Below are 17,357 nucleotides of genomic sequence, written 5' to 3' on the forward strand. Positions count from 1 at the left end.
ATTGCAGAAGCAAACCATGAGAAATTGACCGAGACTAGCAAAGCTGGAAATGTTTGTATTCTTTATGCTCCTGAAGATAGGTTACCACTCTATCTTCCTAGTCTCATTCATGGTTAAGGATAATGAAGGGTTCTATTGGCCCAAGTTGAAAATCATTATGCACTCCTATCAATGATTCTATCAGCTAAAAGCCAATAAATCAAACTCGTCCCACTTTTCTACTCCACCACGGACTACAATGTGTGGTTTTAGTTCAGCCACTACTTTCTTACTCAACAAAGAAGCAAGACTCAGGGGGTGTACCAAGCAATTAAAACACTGGCTTCTATCAACATTTTTTTTTATTTTTTATCGAGATTACACAATTCCTCAAAGGCTTTCTAGACCCAGAGACTAATCTGTGCCGGGGGATCATGTCAGAACACTTCCTCCCCCCTGGCCACCAAGAATAGATTGAGATTCAATTAGCGTCGGCGGGATTCGAACCCGGGTGTGGGGGTTCCACACCTGGAGGCTCTTACCAACTCGACCACCTGCGGTGGTTTCTATCAACATTCTTTGTTCCAAGTCTCATTAGGAGACAATGGACTTTTGATGACAGTAGATCTTAGGAAACTCAGGTTCATTAAGGCATCTATGGAGTGAGCTTAGAATTCTAATCTTACAGAGACTAGAACTGGACCAAGTCCAAAAGGCTAATAATATAGAAGAATTTGGCTTAAGAGTATGAAGCAGGAGATGATCTTGGGCATTCAGAATTCTTATTTTTAAACCCCCTACCCTCTTGAGTTTCAAGGATGCAACATAACAAAAATTAAAAATTAAAAGAAAAAAATTCTCAAACCTTAAAAAGGGTGGAACTTGGAAGTATAAACAATTCTCAGCTCAATTAAAAAAGCGGAAAAGGGTGAAAAGGAAAAAGTGGAGAGAGAGTGCAAGTGAACTGAGTGCTACTGATCACTTCAAATGTGCTTTATGTAGCCCTTAAAATAATTAAGTACCATAACTTTGTATTGTTAGTTTTTGTACAGCATGCAATGATACACATCCTACCAAAAAAAAGAGCCTTGGGTATGATCATGACAATGAATACTTACAGATTTCACCATATATGTCACAGTTACAATCTTCTCTTAGCTCTACCTCAAATATAGGGAGACCAATAATTGCGAGAAAAGAATAAATTCGCTTACTACAGCAGCAGGAGAGTGTATGCCAAGAAAAGGAACAATGTCTACCTGCAGCCAATTCTCTACTACTGAACCAACTACTGCACCAGCTGCAAGTCCCCCTACAGTTATGATAGTAGCCTTCCCTGCAGAGATGAACAACATATCACTTCAAAGTACTTAAGATACCTAAGGTCAGATTAGAAAGACACTGACAGAGAGTGAGGTATACATGTTTCTCAATCCTTTCAATAACACGATGCAATCATGTTCTTAATATTCACTTCACTGTAAAATGCAATTGTTGTCCTCAACTGTAAAACATGTCAAGTGGATAGCAAGAAATACATTGCATGACTTGCATCAAATAGTTAGGGACACCAAGCAGATAATTGAATCCATCAATAGTATATATGAGGCGGTAAACCAACCTAACTAAACAAGCCCATGACTTTCATGATCAAGAAACCATACATAACAATAATAAAGAGTAAAAAAATTCAGGAGTTTATCATATAGAAACTTGCAAGTACTCTCCAATGCCTTGACATAAACATCTAATAACTGTGATTGAATAAAGAGAGAATCCATACCTAACTTAATATTCTTTTTAGTCATGAAGTACAAGGAAGCTCCAAAGCTACCAGCCAGGATCAGTCCAGGAACATCAGCCCCTCCATATGGCAAAGAAGAAGTCGAAGTTCCATTGACATAAGTTAAGGCCATCAAAGCTCCATACACACCAACTTGTACACCGAGATCACTTGTCGAGGGTGTTTCAACCGCAATAGGTGGATTCTTAACAGTAGCCTGCAGCCACTGCGGCATTGGAGGAGCATTCACCTGCTTTACATCAGCGTAACGAACGCTACTATTTACAACTTTGCCAGCTCGCCGCTGAGTTAAGCTTCTCATAAGTAACATGTCGTATGCAGCCTCAACCTAAAAGTAGTTAGCATCAGTGATATCAGTAAATCACAAATAAAGGTACCAAATGCTAAACCAGTCAAATTCCAGTGTAGTTCTTGCAAAATTATGGTCCTAATGGCACCATGGATATCACCAAGACTCCATTAAACAATCAAACAAAGTAAATGGACCAAAATCTTAGAGTAAATTCCACAAACAACAGCACAAATTAATACCGTAAATTCTTCAAAATTTACAGTGTTTTATACTATACAAAGCACAAGAAAGAAGTGGCATAAAATCTTTGAACTGGAAACGAAGGGGAGATAATAACCCTTGCAATCGCCTCCTGGTCATCCTTACAGGAAGCGACGATGTTTTTCTTGGCGCGAAGTATTTCATCGAACGACGCGCCGTCGGCGACTCCGAGGAGCTTGAGGGCGTTCTCCACCGACATCTCGAAGGGAACCGAGTCGTCGGCTCTGGAGTTGGCTTGGACCGCCGGGGCTAATGGGCGGCGGGAGAGAGTGATTGAGCCTCTCCAGGGCTCGAACTGCTCGTCGGGTTTTGGGATGCGGGCCGGGCCGGGTCGGCGGACGGGAGGGCGAGGGAAGGAGGAGCCGGCGGAGAAGCGGTGGGGCCGGACGGAGAGAGTGGCTGCCATTTTTTAATTTCTGTGTGTTGGGGAGATATGTGAGGCTGGATTCACTGCCAAGCGATATATGGATCCCATCATCAGTTAGACTCGCAAAAACGGCTTCGTCCAATTTTGTTGGGCCTCTTTTTTGTTTTTTGGTGGACCATATAGGGACATATGTCATCTAAATAATTGGATCACCGGTAAATGATTGTAATGTATTATTATGATTTTTATTTTGGCGAATAGAAAAAAGCAAAAGATTACCAATAATTCTGAAGAATTTGTGTCAATCATTATCATCATTTTTTGGGGTCAAAGTGATTGGGTAATGGGTGTTACAGCCTTTCAAAGTTTCTAAATTTGTTACTTCACATGTTTAGATCAGTACAAGTAGAATGTGGTCAACATAACATAAAAATGGGCATGAGTAAGGAATAAATTAGTATTTTCTTTTCTTTAACCGATTGATGAAATTAAAGAGGAAGTGAATTAAAGAAATTGATGGCTAAGTTTCAGAATGTCAAGCTGACACACATCTTTAGAAGATGTAACATGACTGCTGACGCCCTTGCCAAGAATAGCATTTTTCATGAACCTGGATTGGTCACTTTTGACAATCCCCCTGCTCATGCTGCACAAACTTTCTTGGATGATTTGTCTGATGTAACTAGAGGTAGGAGGACTGGTTTTTGTTCCAGTTCTTAGTTTCTTTTTTTTGCTTCTGTTTGGGCATTTTAGGCCCCGCTTGTAACCAAAAAAAAAAAAAAAAAATTGTTGGCCCGCAGTGATGTGGGAGTGGTCAACTTTTGCTGCGCCTGCAGTTAAGGGGATTATCTCCGCAATTAGTATGGAGATAAATTTCAGTCATGAATGCGGCGATTATTACGGCCTTAACTACGACAATAACTACGCACAATTAATCAATGCATGATGAATGACCGTCGTAAATGAGTCATGATTAACCGTCGTTAATACAACAATAACCATCGACATAAGTATGTAAGTAAATGCAGCCATAAAGTCCGGAATAATGACGACTTGTTCTCCAAGTAAGTCATCGCCTATATAAAGGCGGCTCGACGTCAAGGTAAACCAACTGATTCCGACTCTTCTTACTACACTACTAAGAAACGTACTGACTTACGCATTGGAGGGTTTTCTGCAGGTACCCCCCTCCTCGAGCCGACGGTCAAACTTCGAGTCAACGTTCAAAGGAAGCTTCTCGATCTTTTCTGGTCAGCTCCCACTCCGGTCCACATTCATTGGTAAGTTAAAATCCTCTGCGGAATTTTTCGACACCAATAAGTGTTGATATTTATCTTCGATCGCCCTTTTTGACAGTGATTAGAAGCTTATAGGTGACTAGGGTACTTAATCGAACTATTTGGAATTTTAGCATGGCAGTCAGGTAGCAATATTTTCTTTAGCCATTAGAAATCCTTCTTCTGGTCGGTGTGACGGCCTGACATGTCTCGAAGCTTCTGTAGATGGTGAGCTCTGGCATCGTGACAGTGTTAATGGCGTGGGCTTGCGGCGGGTGATTAGTCTAGGTTTGCTAGGATATTTTCGTGGACCGCAGTCTGAATATTAACTGCGTGGCTTAGTAACACACTCGTAACCGAGGTGAGCAAAACCTCATTCTCAAAGAAAAAAAAAAAGGGTTTTTGTCCATTTACCCCATTTCTAGGGATTTTTTTCCCACTAACCCCATTGTGTTTGGCAAATTACCACTACCTACACTTTTAGTCCATAAATTACCATTAGCAGGCCTGTTTTTTTTAATTCCCATGCGGTACTGTTCATGGCCCATGCGGGACTGTTCATGCGATACTGTTCACTTTTTAAATTATTTCTATTGGTGAGTAATTTACGAATCTGCCCTTGTGAGTTTGATAATGTGAATTAACACTGCTGAATGTCAGTAGTATTGTGAAGAAATAATATTTCTATATTTCATCTTTGTTTTTCTTAGAAACAACTCATTTATTTAATAATTCCAAAAACTATTTATAAATATTACAATATGAAACTTGAACAATATATCATTTATTTCTGGCTTTGCTGCTTGCACATACAAGTTGCATTGAATTTCACCTCTTCTCATGGTGAAGAAGTTTCTCCAGCAAGATTTCCTGGAGTACTGACCCTCAGTAGTATATTGACCCCCAGTAGTATACTAGCCCCAGTAGTATACTGACCCTCAGTAGTGTACTGATCCCCAGTAGTATACTGACCCCAGTAGTATATTAGCCTGGCCTTCTTGCGTTTGCTCACATCAGCATTGCTTTCATTAGCTCCATCCTGCAAGTCAACCGGCAACACAGAGCATAAGGGATGACTAAGTGTGCCCAAAAATGCTTTGGCTATTACAACTGTAATCCTTTCACTTCAAAAATCACAACATTCAAACACATAAAAACTGTCACTAAACTTAGAGCCTAATCTCTATAGTTTCTTCTATTTCTTTCCAAGATAAAAATTGGAAAAGAAAAAAACGAAAGGAAGTAGAAGATACAAGCAGCAAAATTTGCAACTAATCCATGAACTTGCAAGAACAAAGAACCATAAGAAACTAACATAAACAGAAACTAAAGCTACTGACCCTCAATACAAAACTAATAATCATACTATAAAGGGTAATAGGCACATTACTCATAAAGGGTAAAATGCACTGCAATTTCCAACCCAACATGAATATACAGAATAATGCAAGTCGACCACTACCTGTTTATGCAGTAATTTCTCATAACGCATTTTATACAAAAACCCTTTTATATAATATAGTATAATTCCATAGCTCAGTATCATATGGAGAGAACAGAACATGCGAGCTGAAACAAAGAAGAAAGAGAAGCACCCTACTCAAGTAATCAAAATCTAAGGTGCCACCTTTTGTTCCAAACGATTTAGCTGCAAAGCTATTAATATACCAAACAAGTTCGTATGATGGAAAAAACAAAACTTTAGGCAGGTTCAACCGAAGTGATCATTTCATACAACTACTTGTGCATAGAATCTAACAGTTTGAGAGCTCAAACTGTTGGGATGGTTTTCCACAGAAAATCCAAACAAAATCAAGCTAAAAAAAACAAGAGCAGCACAGAAACCAAATCCGCAGCCATAAAACCAATCAAATTCAATAGATCTCATCAAATTCAACGCCAAAAATCACAAAACCACGCACAAAATCCAAAACGAAGATAAACTGAAATCAATCCCAAAGCCAAGTGAAAGATCCGAAGCGGAGCAATACCTTTTTGCACCAAATTGAAGGGATCCATGAGCTGGTATAAGTCAAGCTTAGAAATATAGTGAAAGGAAAGCGAAAGAGAATCAGAGATTTGATGCTCTCTTCGCAGCCTCCCTTCGCTGGCTTTGCAGCCTCGTCTCGCCGGCTTCGTAGCCTCCCTTCGCCGTCTCACTTCGCCGGCTTCGCAGCCTCCCATCGCCGCCTCACTTCGCCGGCTTCGCAGCCTCCCTTCGCCGCCTCACTTCGCCGGCTTCGCAGCCTTGCTTCGCCGGATTCGCAGCCTCCCTTCGCAAGATTCGCAGCCTCCCTTCGCCGGTTGCTTCGCCGCCTCAATCCGCCAGCTGCTTCGTCCTCTACCTTCGTCGGAGCCCTAGATCAATTTAGGGAGGATTTGGCTTCGCAGCCTCCCTTCGCCGCCTCACTTCGCCGGCTTCGCAGCCTTGCTTCGCCGGATTCGCAGCCTCCCTTCGCCGGTTGCTTCGCCGCCTCAATCCGCCAGCTGCTTCGTCCTCTACCTTCGTCGGAGCCCTAGATCGATTTAGGGAGGATTTGGATTTTGGGATGGTTTCGATTTCAGAACCGTTCTGATTTTGGGAGAAATGGGTTATGTGACAGTGGCATGTTTCGTAATTTTCTTAATATTTGAGTGTTTTTTCTATAAAATGGGCTGACAGCCTGTTTCAATTATTGGCCGCATGAGCTATTAGTTTTGAAGTCTGCTATTGGTAAATAGTAGTGTCATTTTGTAGTTATTGGTAAAAAGCTCTTTTTTTAATTCTCTCTTACCCAATACACTCTAAGGGAGTCTTCCCTAATACCCCATTAAGATTTTTTTTTTGTTTTTAATTTTTTTTAATACCATTTTACCCATCACCCCTTATTTACTTAGAGAGAGAGAGAGAGAAACCATAGGAGACTTCGCCGGAGCCCGTCACCGTCCGCCGGAATCCGATCACCGATCACCGGTCGTCGGATTCCGGCCAACTTTCGCCGGATTCCGGTTACCGGTCGCTGGAGCCGGTTATCGGCCGCAGCCCACCGGACTTTTCTGAAAAGCTCATCGGAAAAGTTTATTGCCCCAAATAGACATCTATTGCCCCCCAATAGACGTCTATTGTCCCAACAGTCTATTGTCTCCCTATAGACGTCTATTGCCCCCCAATAGACGTCTATCAACCATGTATTGCCCCTCAATAGACATCTATTGCCCCCCAATAGACGTCTATCAGCCATGTATTGCCCCTCAATAGACGTCTATTGCCCCCCAATAGAACTTTCAATTGTCAGAATATGAACTAATCTCCCTAAATTTAGACAAATAAAACTTTGTTTAAATAAAAAAATGAAGAGATTATATCAATTTAAAAACGTCTATTGGCCCCCAATAGACGCCTATTGCCCCCCATGCCAATATACTCTTAACACACTTCTATTGCCTCAGATGATCTTAAAATTGATGAATCAGAATCCCCAAGTTTACTGCAGTCAGCTTGGCAAAATAAATAAGCAACATTATGCAGTGCTAAATTGATAATCACAAGTTCACAACAATAAGTAGTGAAGGGTGGTTTTTTTCAAGACAAAATAAAAGTTTGAGGAAAAAACCTAGAGTACAAGCCCTTGTATAGGATATTTCTTGTTGGAAAAAATAAAGTGCAATTTTGTGAGTTCCACAGCCGATGGAGACCCAACTTGCAAAGTTTGGATTCCATTTCGAAAAAGCTAAAGGAGGATAACACAAATCTATGAGGTTTCACTTTCACCAAAACCAACTGTCAATAACGGCCTCAAGAAAATCAAATCCACTCTGACTGGCTAATGGCCAATGCAGAATTGGAACCCATAATAGAGATTGCAATATCATCATCTCAATACGAAATTACTATCCAATGTGTAATCAGTTTCACATTGTAACCAATGAGCACAAACCTTAGACGATCCATTATCCATGTACCCAAAGCTCTGATCGAAATCAGTGAATCCATAGGCCACTGTGGAACAGACCCAGCTGCAGAACCACCAGCAAAAGACATCCCAGCTACACTTGATGGCGCCACTTTGCATTCCTCCGCCAATTGAATGTTCGCTTCACATTTCGACACAGCCCCAGAGTTCGATTTGACAGAAGAAGACGACCCAGCAACACCACCGCCGCCACCATCAGACCCAGGTTGATCGGGCTCCGGCCCAACTTTAATTCCGGTCAGCAAAACCTCCGGTGACCGGAAACAAAACTATTCGCAGTGAGGTATTATAGCAACATCACACTTCCTACACAGCAGAGCTCTATCCTCCAAACAGAAAAAAAATACCTAATCGCCTCCAAAATTGCGACCGCCGATCCACCAACATCGGCGACGATCGATGGAGCCGGATCTGCGCCTTCACCGATGGAGGTGAACCTTCACCGAGAATCACCTCCATCGGCGTCATCGCCGTCCTCGTTTCGCCCCTGGCTATCTAGACCAGAGAACGGAGCTGAAGGCCGTGCAGTGGTTCGGAGCGTGAGCGTGAGAGAGAGAGAGACAGGGAGAGAGAGAGAGAGAGAGAGGAGAGAAGGGCGGGTAGTTGTAATTTATTAATTAGACTAAGGGTAAAATTGTTATTTCAATTTAAATTGGGTTAGTGGGAATAAAAATCTGTTGCTGGGGTAAGTGGAATAATTTTGGCTCATTTTGGGGCTTTTCAAGAACCCAAAAAAAAATGTATATTCTTATAATTGTTTCTGGGTGGGTCCGACGCGAGTTAGCGGGTGTTGGCGCCACAAATCGTTGCTGGATATGTGTCAAACTTCCCCAAACCCCGAACCATAAACGTCACCACTCAATAGACCCGAAAACAAGGAATTTAAAGAAGACATGTTGCTGCTTACTCTCTTAGCCAACACCTGGGAACTCAACAACCCTTCAAATCCCTCATCGCAACGATGTCGTTGGCTTCTTGTTGGAGATTCCCTCTCACAGTCCTCCCAGTTCCAACGACACCGCGTTTCACTCCCAGGTACCCAACTGGGTCGACTCGTCGCAGCAGAGCTTCTGCGCAACTAGACCTTACAGTCCCTGATGATGGACCAAACGACGACAAGAAAGTCAGGAAGGTTGTCGTCGTTGGCTCTGGCTGGGCTGGCCTTGGCGCTGCCCACCACCTCTGTAACCAGGGCTTTGATGTTACTGTACTTGAAAATGATGGTCGTATTGATGATGTGGGTATCCATGGTAATCATCAACTTCTGTTTTTTTTACTTTGCATATCTATTACTCATTGGATTTTGGAAGCTGGATTATGCTGATCATGTGTTTCAGTTGTTTTTACTGAAGTTGGTTTTTACCAACCCTTTTTCACTTGGTTGGATTCTGATGATACTGCTGTTTTAGGTCATTGGTATCCCTACCGGAATATATTCAGCCTTGTTGATGAGCTGGAGATTAAACCCTTCACTAACTGGACCAAGTTTGCGCAATATTCAGCTGAGGGATTGGAGGTAATCGACACCTTTTTTGTATTCGCATTTCTTGCTAACAGTGTGAATGGGATTGATTTAGAGGCTTTGAGATGTGTTAATACTGGCAGGAATGTTCTGCAGGTTGAATTTCCGGTATTTCAAGACCTTCCTCAGTTGCCAACTCCTTTAGGAACCTTGTACTATTCACAGGTATATATGATTTGCTCACCCTCTTGTGTGCCATTACTAATTCCAGTAAAAAAGTTTAGCAGCCTTGTGGTGATGAATGAGTCAGTATAATGTGCATTTCGTGCAGTTTGTTCAGTTGCCGTTGGTTGATAGATTAACTTCACTTCCTTTAACGGCTGCAGGTATAGTTTCCCTGCTTGGTTTTAAACTTTCAATGCCTGATCGATGAGCAACCAATTATTTTCTGAAGGATATTGTATAAAATCTTAGTGGATTCTGTTACTCATATATCTTCTATCAAAATGTTACTCAATTGTTTTATTTGGAAAGGCAAAAACTGATTGTGGCGTAGAGTTGCTTGTAGTGTGTGTTGAGGAAATTTTTGAAGGCATTTCATCTGATTTCTGCGAGTCATGCACTTCCCAACTCATAAGTGCATATTCTTTGCAGTAATCGACTTTGACAATACTGATACAGCCTGGAGAAAATATGACTCAAGTAAGGATCTCTATCACTAGTAGTAAGTTTCAGCATTTGGGTTAATAATTATCTCTTATGTCGAATAAACTGAAGTTACTAAGAGGTTTTACTGGTAGTTACTGCAAGGGAGCTCTTTAAGCAGTTTGGCTGCTCAGAAAAGCTTTATCAGAAAGTCCTAGCACCATTGCTTCAAGTGGGTCTGTTTGCACCAGCAGAACAATGTAGTGCTGCTGCTACTCTGGGCTTGCTATCCTACATCCTTGCTCACCAGGTTTGATAGATTTTCTTAAGTGTTCAGAATCATTTATAAAGCTCTCACATACTATTAGTATTATCTTAGTGGAGGCTGACTAATAGTCATAGGAGTCCATAATGAGTTTTTGACATCAAATCTTACCATCTTTGGAAAATAAAAGACCGCAGCAAACTATTACTCTTGAAAAAAAAAAAAAAAAATTCATGACTCTTATAAAGTATCCTCTCTGAAGTCCTATGATATATTCCTTATTCCAAATACCACACAAGTCTCTACTTTACCTGTACAGGATTTCCTCATAATGAGATTTCTAGTACACTCGGCATGGAATTATCACGTCTTTTTCGTTATTGTAATAATTGTATTAAATAAGTCCATTCACTTGTCACTTTTCAATTGTATCTTCTCCTTCCTGATAAATGTAATCGTATATTTTTTTCAGAAAGATTTTGATCTAGTACTGTGTCGTGGAACAACTAGGGAAAAGATCTTTAAGCCGTGGATGGAGTCTATGACAACCAAAGGTTGCAAGTTTGAGAAAGGTGCAAGTGTAACGGACCTTTTGCTTAATGAGGAAACTGGTTGTATTTCTGAAGTAGTTTGTGGCAAAGAAATGTATAGTGCTGATGCAGTTGTCCTAGCTGTTGGAATCTCCACGCTTCAGAAACTTATTGAAAATAGGTATTTTGTTATTGAATCTCAGAATGTTTTATGCAAATATCTGTGATCCAATGTTTGTTAGAAATCAGGGTTTTTGATTGAAATCAAATCAGTTTGTATTACAAGACAGAATAGTGTTACATTTACAGTGAAACTAGGTTCGTCCTGACTATCATCCACATAGGGAAGTCCAGATACTAATTTTAGAGCTCATTTCATGTATAAGACTGAAGTGCATGTTAGATCTTAAATTAACCCTATTCCTGCTATTTCTACCTTAATTGGCAGTACTTGAGTTCTGTATAGTGCAGTGTTGTGTACGAGGGAGGAATTTGTCAAGGTCTCGAACCTGGCTACCATCGATGTACTCTCCGTTAAGCTCTGGCTTGATAGGAAGGTGAGTACGTAGAGGAAGTTTAACGTAGAGGAAGTTTAATTTTAACATCACTATCTAGCTTGTCTAAATGACTCTTCTCTACATTTTAACTTTTTCTCCTAATGTGAACTGGGGAATTTTACGAGATTCCTATGAGCCAAACAAAACTGAGCATGTCCTTTGATTCTAGATTTTATTTCTACTATGCTTTAGATTTCAAATATGGTTCTAATACCTATTTTGCTAATTAGGCACTTTAATCTGGAAAGTTTTAATATAACAAGTCAGTCGATGGTACTTTTCCGGTCATGATTTGATGGAGCTGATTCTTTGTTGTGGACCACATAATCAGGTGAGCATTCCAAATGCAAGCAATGCTTGCTCAGGTTTTGATGATTCGTTCGGGTGGTCTTTCTTTGATTTGAATGTAATTCATGATGACCACAAAGATAGTACAGTAACAGTGGTACAAGCTGATTTTGTGAGTATCAATGCTCCTGCTTTTCTTCTGATTTTGTAATTATTAATGCAATTTACTTCATAAGTTCAACCGGACTTCTGTCTGATCCAATTTTCTTGTGCAGTATCATGCCAATGAGTTGTTAGTACTGACAGATAAGCAAATAGTTGCCAAGGTGACATCTTACCTGTCAAAGTGCATCAAGGACTTCGAGAATGCTACTGTGATAAATAAGGAGATTGGAAGATTTCCAAAATCCCTGACTCATTTCTTTCCAGGTATCAAGCTTCATTGCATGATCTATGGCATCTTTTTATTGGACCTTGATTGTTTAGGCTACCACATCGATATAATACCAATGCAACCAGAAGGCACTTTCCTATGGAACGCAAGGAAAGAATGATTTCATAAGATTGTCAATTAGTAATTGCATATCTTTATAGTTGAAATTTCAGTAGTGTCCAGTTGGGTAAATAAAAGATTTTGAACTGGTGTTCGAATTGGAGTGAAGTGTAGCTAGTTCTTCTATATCTTGTTTGAGAACTACTATATCTGTGTTGTTTCCTAATGAAATTTGTTTTTGAGTCAGCCTTCTTAGTCTTTATTGGCTCGGGGCTCCGGGGCTGCTCCATACATTATGTTGAATGACAGATTTTAACTTCTGTTCTCAACACCATTTTGTGACAATCATTGAAATGCAGTTTCTTTTTCTCTTGTTCCTCTCATAATAGGTTCATACAAGTACATGATACGCGGATCTACATCTTTCCCAAACTTGTTCATGGCTGGAGACTGGATTATAACCCGACATGGTTCATGGTCACAGGTTAGATTAAAACAAATTCGTTTATTGTTGACCACATGAGAACTTTGTTCATTAAGTTCATTAAACGTGGACAAACTTATATCAACAGGAGAAATCTTATGTCACGGGTCTTGAAGCTGCCAACCGTACAGTGGACTATCTTGAAGAAGGAAGCTTTGCTAAAATAATACCTGTTGAGGAGGATGAACCACACATTCAAGCACTTCGTAGCCTAAACAGAAGTTTTAATGACATCAAAGCCCAATTTCCGTTATCTAGTTATTTCCTCCAATGAACTTGGCTGTGTATTTTGCCTGAACAGAAAACATTGATTGTTCATTAATTTGGTTCTCATTCAGATATGGATCGGTTTATGCATTTATACTGTTATGACTTGGTGATAGAAGTGGTGCGTGAAATTACTGACTGATCATAGAGCATCCTCACCCAAGTAAGGCATCATGGCCGGATTCGTTTTCAGCTGCAAATAGTCGTCATCTTCTTTACGTAGGTAACAATAAGTTATGAATGCATAAACAGCAGCACCCCTAAAGATGTCCATTATAAGCAACAAAACCCAAATTCAGATCCACATGGGTTGTTAATAATGTGAATCTGAAGTGAAAGCAATGCTGCGGCCTTTCGTGAACACGTGCTACTACGACATTTTACAAACGCACGACCTGGTTGAAAGTGGCAGACTGGAGAATGACTCCGAGGTTGGGGAAGGTATTGTGATCTCTATCCCCAACTAGACTCAATGCTATATCCTTAAACTAATTACATAAATTGGATCGCAAGTACTTAATTCTAAAAACACAATTTTAAAGTCATCGCGCTTTTACATATATACACATAAATTTCATATTAAAGAAAACTCTTTAGTTAAGGAAGATTCTTCTTTCATCATCTTAGCTCTCAGTGTAAGTTTTGTAGCAGTACAAATCATTCAGGTGCAGTGCAATACTAAATCTCTGCGATATTTCCAATATATCCTCCGATCTCCTTTTTTCGACTAACCGATATATCTATGGGGGTAAATATCTTATCTTTTACCGTTTCGCAGATATCTCCGATATATTAGATATTTGCGATATATCCCTGATAAAGTGAAGAAATATCTGTAAAATTTGAGGTAAAAAAAAAAAAAAAAACTCGGTAATTCTCTAAATGAAAATCTGTGTGAAGAGAGATCTCGTAAAAGACAAATCTGACTATCTGAGTGAGGAGAAATCCCTTCAAGGTGAATCTAGATGAGTAGAAAATCCCCTCAAGGCGAATCTAGGTGAGGAAAAAAATCCCTTCAAGGCGAATCTTTACCCCGGAGAAATACCCACAAGGCGATTTTGGGTGAGAAGTAATTCTCTAAAAGTCTAAATGCAAATCTGTGTGAGGAGAGATTTGGTACTATGTAGTATATGACTATGTCTGTAACTCTGTAGTTGAATAATAGAAAGAAGATAAAGCCATAAAGGTTCAATTATTCAAATGAGGCCAAATGACATTGCAAAAGGAAGTCAAGGAACCATATATGGATGACATGATGAGAAGAGAGTGCAGAGTACGGAGTATTGAATTTTAGCTATGCATCTTGAAAAAGTGAGGAATAATGAAGCTACTGTGTAGTCTGTGAGTGTATAGTCTGTAGTTGAATAGTATAAAGAAGCTAAAAGTTCAAATGCTAAAGTAACTATCAAATGGAATAGGTGAATAGGTATATTGATCTACTTCATGCTGCAAGCGAGCCGCTTGATAATGGCATTGATCCACTTCATGATTGGATTATGCCTGCACACCTCGATGATGAAGCTGGAAGACCTCTTCCACAGTTGTAGAAACTGCAACTAATGCTGGAATCAACGTAAAGAGAGTCTTATCTGAAGAAGTTGTTAAAAACCCAGAAGATAATTCAGTAGTGATGATGCGTGGGGTGGTACAGCAACTCCAGATAGTTCTGATGATGGTGGAGTGGGTGGAAGCGGAACAGGTGGTGGAGGTGAAAGATATGAATATGGACAATCTTCTGTGGATGGAGGATTCCAATTTACCTGTGAAAGTAATTTTGATCATGCCACGTACCCAAGATGAAGACCACGGAGTGAGAACAGCGGGTCATGGTGCTCAAGAGAAGACCCGATATGGGAGGAGGACTAGAGGTGCAACTGATGATTAAAGTACCCCATATGATGTTTCTTCAATTGCCTTAAGTTTTGACTCTATCAGTTTAGGCACAGAGCGCAGTGAGATCTCAAATGAATCTCATGAAGGCAACAATCAATTTGGTTATGATGCTTATGGATATAATCAATATGGAGAAGTATATGATCAGTCATCCAGTTGGGTTCATCCTCATTATCTCCTTATAGGGGAAACAGTCGGCAGCTCTAAAGAGATCTATAACTATCATGTTCATCACTACAATTCGCACTATATGGGTCATATATCTTGGTCTGATTATTGCATTTTCGTAGACCAACAAGCGGCTTTTCAACCGCCTAGAGTCTCTTTTTGGATATAGATGAAGTTGACATTCATATGTATTTATATGTAGTTCTAAATTTCTAATAAATTGATTTTTTTCAAAAACGATATTTTCGTACCCTGTATCCCCGATATTTCTGATATCTCCCTTTTTCAAAGTACCAATAGATATGAAGATACCGATATTTAAAACCTTGACTATAAGCAGTAAGTAGTGTAGTAGATGAGAAAAGGCAGCATATATTTCAACGCCCTAAAAATTGATATAAAGCAGAATAATTAAATTTCCAATGCACTTTTTAAAAAAAAAATGTTGAAAGAAATCACTTTTCTATTTTGAAACATCTTAAAAGAGATAGCTACACAACCCTATAGCGAGCTAATGCAGTGGTCACTTTTTCCTAATAGGTAACTAGCATGATAAGAAATGTCATGAATGAATCAATCTATATAGATATAGGGGACAAAACCCGTGTATTTAGTTGCCGCAGAAAGAAGGGCGCCAACCAAGTTTTTTTGAAAGGTAAAAACAAATTACAACACAAACCCACGACAATAACCACAACGCAAAGAATCAAACAAGTAAGCTTGAGAAGCAGACAGTAGTAAGGAAGAAGAGATTAGATTAGAATCAACCAAGTTGGATCTGTTTTAATTTAATTTGATTTGATTTGATTTGATTTGATTAGCTACATAATATAATAATATATAAAAGAAGAGATTGTGGTGGTGACTTTGGAGATGGAAGTCGTGGTCCGTCTAAAAATATCTAAAGAAACTTAAATTAAGAAAGATTTTTTGAAGGAGACTCAAGTGGATCCTATGAAAAGTGGTAGAACCATCGGAGTGTGGTAGTCGGTAGCGGTGGTGCTGCCAATAGTGGTGGTGTATGGAAATTTTGTCGTATCTTTATTTTGCATTTGGACTTCAATTTCCACGTGTTTCTTCATTTTTTTCTCAATCTCTAATTCCGAACTCGAAATTAACGTTTTTCTCATATTGTCATGATTTCCTACAAAACATGAAATTAGATTAGTTAATACTAAATTTGACTTTAAGACAAGTTATTTTTCATTGTTTTAGAGCATATATATATATATATATATATATATATATATATATATATGTATATAATATGGTCCAACAAGTAGTCATATGAAAATAATACAATTTTGGAGAAATGATAACTAAGGTCATTTTAAAGTGTTATGTTAGATTAGGTTAAACAAAATAATTTATGTTAATCTAATTCATCTCTTAGCAACTTGACATTAAAAATAACAGAAATTACAATTTATGCCGAAGAGAATGAACCGAACCTTGAATACCCCATTCCTATCTTTCGTAATTGATGTGTCAATTTATTAGTGGTAGTAAATATACTACCCTAGACTTGCATACACTAGATTATATGCCTACTAATATATCGCAGATGCATTTCTATCTACCGAAAAGAAAACCTAGATGTAATATATTAAAGCAACTCCAACAGTTTCCCCATATTTTAATTTTTCTCTACTTTAGGGAAAAATGAGTCTCTTTTGCTCCAACAGATTCCCTATAACTATCTTTATTTTAGGGAAAATGAGGAAAGAGAAAACCAAATTCCCTATATTTACAGCAATCTCTAAAATTTTAAGGAAGAATATGGAGATTTTAGAGATTGCTGTAAAATAAGGAATCTGTTGGAGTTGGAGAAAAAAAAGATGCTAAAACTTTGACTTTTGCTTCTCTATTATACAGAAATGATAGGGAAGCTGTTGGAGTTGCTCTTAATATTACAATTGACTCGCTCTAAGAAAGTTGGAGCAGACAACCCTAGAAACAAAACACCGTATACTTCGATGCCTTGTCCGGCGGCGCGTCCTTGGGACGTCGTCGTCGGACGGGCGACCTGGTTATGTGAGTTTGCCGGTGAGGGACAGTGGGTATAGGGTCAGAGTAGAAGTGTGGGAACGTCTGGGTTGCGGTCAGAAAGGATAAGACAAGCGGGGGTGAGCCTTCTTGATCGTGTCCGATCTGAGCGACGGAGGATTCGAGCAAGGGCGGAGCGAAAAGGTTCTGGTGTTTAGTGGGGACTTGGCATCCAAGATTGGCGGGATATCCTTGTTGTCTTCCCTGTTTTGGGATTGAAAAAAACTGACGAAGGTCGTCATGATTGATCCTGTTTTGGATATGATTTCGGTTTCAAATCAGGATCCAAGGGTGTTAATGTCTGAGATTCAGCGGTAGCTGAACCT

General features: G+C 39.5%; 2 protein-coding genes and 1 pseudogene across 2 annotated transcripts; 1 reads left to right on the top strand and 2 right to left on the bottom strand.

Annotated features, from left to right (window-relative positions):
- Positions 1 to 939: 939 nt before the first annotated feature.
- Positions 940 to 2,824, bottom strand: LOC133739366 (uncharacterized). Its single transcript, XM_062167147.1, has 3 exons — positions 2,413 to 2,824; positions 1,763 to 2,111; positions 940 to 1,315 (listed from the first exon to the last, which is right to left on the bottom strand). Exons 1-3 carry the CDS (start codon positions 2,740 to 2,742, stop codon positions 1,140 to 1,142), a joined length of 855 nt encoding a protein of 284 aa, XP_062023131.1. The 5' UTR covers positions 2,743 to 2,824; the 3' UTR covers positions 940 to 1,139.
- A 4,562-nt stretch (positions 2,825 to 7,386) lies between these two features.
- Positions 7,387 to 8,401, bottom strand: LOC133737610 (B-box zinc finger protein 22-like; annotated as a pseudogene).
- A 382-nt stretch (positions 8,402 to 8,783) lies between these two features.
- Positions 8,784 to 13,042, top strand: LOC133741382 (uncharacterized). The gene is made up of 12 exons (XM_062169293.1): positions 8,784 to 9,183; positions 9,343 to 9,449; positions 9,552 to 9,620; positions 9,727 to 9,781; positions 10,050 to 10,097; positions 10,196 to 10,350; positions 10,778 to 11,016; positions 11,302 to 11,392; positions 11,724 to 11,852; positions 11,956 to 12,109; positions 12,563 to 12,657; positions 12,746 to 13,042. The coding sequence occupies exons 1-12, from the start codon at positions 8,895 to 8,897 to the stop codon at positions 12,929 to 12,931; spliced, it is 1,617 nt and encodes a 538-aa protein (XP_062025277.1). The 5' UTR covers positions 8,784 to 8,894; the 3' UTR covers positions 12,932 to 13,042.
- Positions 13,043 to 17,357: the final 4,315 nt, after the last annotated feature.

This window comes from Rosa rugosa, chromosome 3 (assembly GCF_958449725.1).
Source record: "Rosa rugosa chromosome 3, drRosRugo1.1, whole genome shotgun sequence".
NCBI lineage: Eukaryota > Viridiplantae > Streptophyta > Magnoliopsida > Rosales > Rosaceae > Rosa > Rosa rugosa.

Excerpts from the sequence above, each read along its gene's own strand:
- LOC133739366 (XM_062167147.1), bottom strand. The coding sequence starts at position 2,742 with ATGGCAGCCACTCTCTCCGTCCGGCCCCACCGCTTCTCCGCCGGCTCC. Across the intron at positions 2,112-2,412 it reads ACCAGGAGGCGATTGCAAGG|GTTGAGGCTGCATACGACAT; the intron begins GTTATTATCTCC and ends AACTACTTTTAG. Across the intron at positions 1,316-1,762 it reads TAAAAAGAATATTAAGTTAG|GGAAGGCTACTATCATAACT; the intron begins GTATGGATTCTC and ends TCATCTCTGCAG.
- LOC133741382 (XM_062169293.1), top strand. The coding sequence starts at position 8,895 with ATGTCGTTGGCTTCTTGTTGGAGATTCCCTCTCACAGTCCTCCCAGTT. Across the intron at positions 9,184-9,342 it reads TGATGATGTGGGTATCCATG|GTCATTGGTATCCCTACCGG; the intron begins GTAATCATCAAC and ends CTGCTGTTTTAG. Across the intron at positions 11,853-11,955 it reads CAGTGGTACAAGCTGATTTT|TATCATGCCAATGAGTTGTT; the intron begins GTGAGTATCAAT and ends TTTCTTGTGCAG.